This window comes from Arachis ipaensis, chromosome B02, assembly GCF_000816755.2.
Source record: "Arachis ipaensis cultivar K30076 chromosome B02, Araip1.1, whole genome shotgun sequence".
Lineage (NCBI taxonomy): Eukaryota > Viridiplantae > Streptophyta > Magnoliopsida > Fabales > Fabaceae > Arachis > Arachis ipaensis.
The window spans coordinates 23,225,451-23,233,667 of NC_029786.2; the positions used below are offsets into that span (position 1 = coordinate 23,225,451).

The window sequence follows — 8,217 nt, forward strand, 5'->3', positions numbered from 1 at the left end:
TAAAGTAAAAGTATGAAAAAAAAAAAAAAGGAGATATAAAAGTATGAAATTTTTTATTATGTATTTCCTAAAGTAAAAAAATGAAAAAAAATTAACTAATTGAATTTGTTTACATAACTATTTAAAAAGATAACTTTTAGATATCTATTATTCAATATCTTATTTCCACTTTTTAATTTTCATATGAAACTATCAAATGTGTTGAACCGGGTTATGGGAAGGGAGGGTGCTGAACATGGATGTGGTGTCAGGAAGCACCGTGCGACACACCACCATCAACACGGAGGGTCCGACTTGTTCGTGCGAAAACGGAGAGTCCGAGTTGATGCATGTTGGACACGCGGCACTCAACCCTTGCTCCCCAGACGGTGCCCCACATACAAGGTTGCTGGATGCAACAAAAACTCTCACCATCCGAGTTTCACCTTTGAGCCTTCACTTTCCATCCCCAAAACTCCATTGCTGTTCTTCATCCCTCTGCTGTTGGTGCTTTGCATGCTGGGGAGAAAAGAAAAATGTCCAAAAAAAATAAAATCAAAGATGTTGATCGTCCTGAGCTGTATATTATGCACTATCTCAGTTTGCCTGATTATGTAAGTTTGTTTAAAATTTTTTTAATTTTTATAATTATAGTTATTATTGTTAAAAATTTAGTTGTTATTATTATTGTTAGGATGTGAACTTAGAAATATATCTCGGATCAATTTTAAAACAGATATTTTAATTTTTAATTAAAATTAATTATTTAGTTGATTTTTAATAGTTAATTTTATCAGTCACTTGAATTTTTGGTTCAGTTTGCTCCATCAACTATTAATAGAATTATTTTGCGTATCGCGTTCACTTGTCACATTAGATGTTAGTGTCAAGACGACGCTGTTTCATGGATGTGCTCTATGCTGTGTTTAGGAAATTGACCAAACGATGCCAATTTCGACCACTCTAAGCACAAATTTGGACTCTTTTTACGGGAGACTCCTCATATTCACTCCTAAAAGTCTAAAACAAAATTACAAGTGACTTCCTTCTCTTTACTAGGTTCTACGAGAGAAATTACTCTCTTCACATTATCATTGTCTTCTCCCTCACAACCTTCACCATCCTAATCTTCACCACCCTAACTTGCATTATTGTTATTTCCGGAGTGATCAACATAGCAAGTCAGTAATACAAATTGGTGTTATTTGTAGTTATGTCTCTGTCGTTCTTGACAGATGTAAGCATTTTGTGTTTATTAATCGATTGTTGTTATTTGTCCATATAGTGAACATTTATTGATTTTGTGTGAGTGCATATTTTGTTTGACTAAATATTTGAAATGGAGATTATTCAATAATATGTATGTTTTGTACGCTTTTTAATTTATATACAGAAGCTTGGCTGGTGTTGTATTCAGTTGTGGGAAGGAGGGAGCTGCACATTAGTGTAGTGTCAGGTGCTGAAGGAAATTGGACCGACATCCAAGTTGCAATACAGACGGTCCGCGAAGTAGCTACCAAAACAGACGGTTCGTTTGTCCGTTTTGTGGCATGTTGGACACACGTCACGCAAAACTCACTTCCCAAACGGTGCACTGAATACCAACATTGACCATGCAATAATCTCACCATCCGAGTTATCACTTTCAGCATTCATTCTCAACTTCAAAACTCTATTCTTTTTCTTCATTCCTCTGTTGCTAGTGGGTGTGCATGGTGGAAAAAAAAAAAGAAAAATGTCAAAGAAACATAAAATTAAAAATGTTGATCGCCGTGAGATTCATATTATACACTATCTCAGTCATTTTGATTATGTAAGTTTGTTTAAAATTTTTTTAATTTTTATAATTATAGTTATTATTGTTAAAAATTTAGTTGTTATTATTATTGTTAGGATGTGAACTTAGAAATATATATAGAATAATTAGGAGTAATTTTAAAATTTTTTTTATTTTTTTCACTATTTTTGTATGAAAATTATTATTGTTAGTGTGTTAATTATTATTATTGTTAGTGTGTTAATGGTGATGCTATATAAATTCTTGTTGTTGCCGTGGTTAAAATAAAAACGCAATATTTTTTTAATTTGTTTAATGTTTTTTTTTTTATTAAAAAAATTATTGATATGTCGTAAATAAAAAAACAAACAGCATCTCTAATGTACTAATTTTATTGAGATTTTATTAGGAATGTATGTATATGTATGTATTATGAATCTATGTATTTGTATGTATTAGTTAATGTTATTAATAATTCATTTTGAAAGTAGTAATTATTTCTTTTAGTCAAATTAAGTCAAATAATTTATAACAGATGTTTGGTTTCAAATAATATTTGTTGTTGAGTTAGTTGTGAAGATTTTGTTAATAAGTGTTTGTAGTTTAAAAATTCTTGCTTTGTAGTAGTAAATTAGCAATAGTTTGTGAGTTGACTAATTACTTGTTCTGTCTTTTGTAGAAATTAAGAATGTTGACCTGTGACCATCCACTTCCCCCGGATCGGTACAACGATTGGATGGAAGACCATTTACGAGTTACTGGCTTCTATCATGCATCTCAAATTGGTGTCGTACAAAATCAGAAAGCACTCGTGAATGCTCTAATAGAACGGTGGCACCCTGATACACATACGTTTCACCTTCCAGTTGGTGAGTGTGCCGTAACTCTTGAAGACGTGGCTCTAATTCTTGGTCTCCCGAACGAATGGTCTTCCAGTTACTGGGATGACAATGAGTAGTTTCTCAGCGTTGGAGGCAGAATGTTTGCATCAATTTGGAGTGGCACCGCGTAAGTCAGAGTGTAGAGGATGTTGTATAAAACTGACTTGGCTGCGGGAGCTAAAAGAAAACATTCAGTTGACTGATGAATTAAGTATACAGAGGTACGTGAAGTGCCATATTATGTTGCTGATCGGGACGATCTTGTTTGGGGATAAATCTGGGGCAGGTGTGCACTGGAAGTTTCTACCCTTGCTTCGTGATTTTGCCAGTATTGGACATTATAGTTGGGGTTCGGCATGCCTTGCACACCTCTACAGGGGGTTATGCAGGGCATCTCGTTATAATTGTAAGGAAATAGATGGTCCAATAACACTTCTGTTCGGTTGGGCTTGGATCCGACTGCCATATCTATCGCCGCTCCCCAGAGAACCCCACAATTTTCCATTAGCCAATAGGTAATGTTACGTTACAATCTACTCGTAGCTTTACATTTTAAATTCAGTTTAGCTAATTGAATATATGATATTAGGTGGCGTAACTGGGAGCATGGTGATCGACGATATAGATATTTGAATCTAGCTCACTTTAGGAAGGCCTTTGATGAACTCCAGGAAGGCCAGGTGTGGTTTACTTAAAGATTTATGATTTTAGGGCATTTTTATGAGGCATTTTTATTGTTATTGATGTTCTGGGTTGTATTCATGAGTATCTTTTATTTTTCCCAGTTTGTGTGGGTTGCATATGCTGTGGATCGCGTGGATCCGAACATAATTCCTCCTGAGATCTATATGCAATCGGTTGTGTGGTCCGCTACTGTTCCGTTGGTGTCATTTGAATGTATCGAGTGGCATGCTACCGATAGGTACAGGCGACAGTTCGGTTTCGTTCAGGGAGTACCTCAGCAGGAGCAGAATCTTGACAAGGCGCATGGAGAAGTACTGACTGGTCCTAAGAATCTTAACTGGGCCACAACACCGAGTCATTCAAGTTGGGTTATGCATTGGACAAACAGGTATCACTACGTTCTTTCTGAGCTTCCCATGCCTTCATAGCATCCATTGGAAACTTATATGTACAGGTACCGGTCAAAATATGGTGACCACTTGAACTTGTCGAATCTTGTGGGTCAAGAAAGTGATGACGATAATCAGGATATGGATGAGGGTAATCAGGATATGGATGATGGTGGTGAGGGTATGGATGAGGATAGTCAGGATGCGGATAATGACAATGAGGAACTGGAGCCACAGCCGAGTGACAACGTGCTGACGAAGGTTACTCAGAAAAAAGTGCCACGCATCTGAAGTCTCTCCCTCCACAATTGCAAACGCAATTGGGACGATATTGTTGTTGCCATCCTGACACTGCCACTAGTAGACAACCCTTGTACTTTCCATACAAGTGAGTCCCATCCACCTGGACAACTGGCTTACAATGTCTGAAAGCTCTAATGCAGGGGTAATAACTCCAAAAGACACGATGCAATACTCGAATATCAGTCACCAAGTCATCGCCTTGATATGCAGGCATAGTCTCAAAATGAACAACAGCTGACGGCTCCTTGTGACACATGGCCTCAAACCATATAGGCAACGCTTCGTACGATGCCTCCCAGCCTCCAAATATTTTTTCCACTGCCTTTTGCTTAGCCAACCATGCTTTCCGATAACTAACAGTGTAGTTGAACTTCGATTGCACCTCTGCTATAACCAATTTTACCTTTAAGGCGGGGTCAGCCTCAACCAACGGCTTAATTGCTTCTGCAATCGTGGTCGAATCCAGCTTAGAATGATCCTGAGAAATTGTTGCTCTAGTACATGTGTGACTGCCATTATACCTCCTTACAATCCAACAGTATTTCCGGCTGATCATGCTAACCCGGATAAGCCAATCACACCCTGACCCATACTGTGTACACTTCGCATAAAATGTCAACGGCTCAGACTCATACACCCGGTAATCTACGCTTCTTCGTATAGTATACTCTTTTATCGCCTTAATAACAGCTTCTCTGGAACTGAATTCCATCCCAACGGCAAATTCACCATCTGCGACAAAAGAAATTTCTGCGGACAGCCATACAACCAATTTTAAAAACATAAATATTTAAACATTCGAAAATAAAGGAACCAATTTTAATTAAACTAATTTACTAATAAATTCCAATTTATAATTACTTAATTTACTAAATTAACTCATAAATACTAACGGATATTTAACTAGTTTACTACTTAACCAATAAATTCTAATTTAAATTTAAGTAAATCAATAACTCTCTTATAAATTTACTATCTTAGAGTTAAATACACAAATAGGTAACCAATCTTTCGTATAATTATGGAGAATTACGTACCTGCATTGATATAATCCGGAAACTCCGGAACATGCATGGCTTCCAAATCCAAAACTCGCATGAATGATGGCTCCTCAAACGGCACATCGTTTGCCAGAGCAGTTGCCACATCAGACACATCTGGAGCTATAGCTCCGTCACCTGGAACCTCATCTCCATCTGGACTAACAATTTCGTAGTTGCTTTCGAACTCTTCTTCACTGTCGCTGTTGTAATCCTCCTGTAGAATATTCCGGTCGGCCTCAGATTGCTCAAACTCCACATACAACTCGATGAACGAGAGTTGACTCCGATTTTCAATATACATGGAAAACATATCTTGCATGCTCGCTTCGTCCGTTACATATTTCGTTTGAAACTGGACGAATCCACCAAACACTTGTATAGAATTTCTGTATAGAATACATGATATCCTTCTTGCCCTCTCAGAATGAATCTTTTCACAGATCACACCCTTGAACTCTTCAAATGAGATTGTAAAAGGAATCACCAAATCTAACGGATTTTCACAAACAAATGTTACTCCTTCAGATGTTTGTAATAAAATCTGACCAAAATAATACACCTTCAATAACACTCTGTCACTCATTTCTCTCAATCACATTAACAACCTCATAAACTTGAGTTTTAGATTTCTGGCTCCTTTAATAAACAAGTAATGAAAGAGAGGAACTAAAAACCAGATGACCGTTGAAGAAGGAGAAGAAGAAGATGCGAGAGTGATTGCTCTGATCCAGTTTTCACCAACTTTTATTTAAAGTCCCAACCAAATCGAACCATGCGATTACCTCAACTGAATTCAAAAAAATAATAAAAAAATGCATGTCGGACCCTCCGATTTCATAACACAAAAAAAAAAAAAACCAACACCACCAACAACTCGGATGGTACGATTTCCAACATCCAGAATTTCATCATCTCTCCTTCCCCAAATCGGACCTACCGATTTGCTTGCAAAACAGGACGCTCAAACAACTCGGACCGTCCGAGTTGTGGCACCTGACATTAGGAAAAAAGCTGCCCCACAATTGTGTATTGCGCTCCCATGCATCCATATCCAGATAACACACACACAAAGCCTCCATATCAATAAAAATGAGCCTCTTATTTCAGTCATTATCCTATATTGTAAACTCTAAATCCCAATCTCTAAATTATAAATCTTACTAACCTAAAATGATAAATTCTAAAATGTAATTTCTAGACTTTACACCTTCAAAACTAAATCATAGTTGCTCAACTCTAAACCTTAAACTCTTTATCATCATCAACCATAAACTCTAAATCCTTAAATCTAAATTATCAATCCTAGATCCTACATTGTAAATCTAAATCCTCATCCCTAAAGTGTAAATCCTAATGACTAAACTCTAACTACATTATCCTAAATCTTAGATCCTAAACCTTAAATATTTCACACTCAAATATCTAATCCGACAACCATAAATAATACTACCAAGACCTTTTTTTATTTTTATTTTTTTTCCTACTACACAACACCTATTTTTCACTGCCTCTTTTTAACAAAAGTAACAAATAATTATAAGAGGCATTATTATTTAAATTAATGATGATGAAAGATCGATTTTTGTATATTGTTTTTCATACTTGCTTTTAAAAAATCATCTTATTCTTAGTGTTTGTTTGGACGCCATTAAATCGATAAAAAATTATTTTTTCAATGAAAAATATCTTTTTTTAGTGTGTTTGGTAAATTTCTAATAATAAAAATAAAAGTACTAGAAAAATAAAAAAAAAAACATTTTTTTTTGATAAGTTACAATTTACATCTTTTTTTAAAAGATCTTTTTTCCTTAAAAAATAATTCTTTCACATAATAAATGAACAAAAAATACTTTTATCTTATTTTATTCAAACATAATTGCTAGATAAAAAGATCTTTTTACATAAGAAATCCAAATATAAAATCACTTTTACTTTTATGAAGGATCTTTTAAAAAAATATCATTTAAAAAAAATATTTTTCGAAAATAGTGTCCAAACAAGCCTTTAGTGTATGCATTGCTGCATAGGATAGAGATAATAGACACAAATAGTGATAAACTGATAATGGAGAAAAAAAAAAGTTGATCATTTTATTCTTTTCTCTATTCTCTGTTACAAAAACATTCCTAACAAAAAATAGCATACAATTGTTTTTGGATAACATACAAATTTAAAAACACTCATTACACGGACCAAATTTTTTAGCCCAACCTTCTCCAAAACTTGTCTATCTTTTTTTTTTTCCTTATCAATAAATCCAAAATCTATCAGTAGTGCACAAGCGGTTCTACAAATAAAAAAATCCAACCCAAACAACTAATCATCATTAATCATAACTTAAAGTCTAAACACATTAATCCATCTCATGTCAACAACATTCTGTTACTCTTGCAAAAGAATCAGCCCCTCCCTGCGCGTGTTGTACCCACTCCTGCACGCGTTCTTCTCTCCATCGTGACAAATCATTTCGGCAGCTGGTGAAATTTTAGGTCTTCGACACGCTAGTATTGGCCAAAAAGATAATGAGGACTAATAAGCAACAAATACCTACAATCAAGAACAGATCCCAGAAGCTTTCTAGTCCTAGGCTTGTAGAAGTACTTGTGCTGCATTGTTATTTGAATCTTGACAACTGCTTCCATTCAATCATGCATTCTCAATTCTTCTCATTTTGCCTCCTTCACTCACATTCAAGATTGCACGTGATATGTCTCCACTAGAAGTGACCCTTTTGAAAACACCTGAATATACATATCGTATATATATAAGAACACAAATTATGTATGTGTAGGTTCTCCGCTATTATCTTTATATAAAGATAATTGCACATGAGTAGTCATCAAACTAATAAAAGTTAAGCAGCTATTATTCTCTTGTGAAGATGTATAGTTAATAAAATATATCAAGAAAAAGTCTATGGGCTAGCAACTTTATCAAATTCTGACCATCATATAACCAGCAAAGAAAAGTGAGTCATTGGATGAAATCTCACACTAATCTCACACCATTAAAAACCTCATTGATGGCTATTTGATAGCTATAAATCCCAAAAATTACTGGCCCCTAGCATTCCTCATATATCAAATTATATGAAGATTTTAAATTTTTATTTTATGTGAAGACAACTACATGTGAAAAAAAAAATTAATAAAAATTTTAGT

General features: G+C 35.0%; 1 protein-coding gene and 1 pseudogene across 1 annotated transcript; both read right to left on the minus strand.

The window, feature by feature from the left end:
• LOC110269199 lies at window positions 3,954–5,639 on the minus strand. The gene is made up of 2 exons (XM_021116883.1): window positions 5,051–5,639; window positions 3,954–4,763 (listed from the first exon to the last, which is right to left on the minus strand). The coding sequence occupies exons 1-2, from the start codon at window positions 5,637–5,639 to the stop codon at window positions 3,973–3,975; spliced, it is 1,380 nt and encodes a 459-aa protein (XP_020972542.1). The 3' UTR covers window positions 3,954–3,972.
• LOC107627040 overlaps window positions 7,360–8,217 on the minus strand; it is a 16,634-nt pseudogene continuing 15,776 nt past the window's right edge.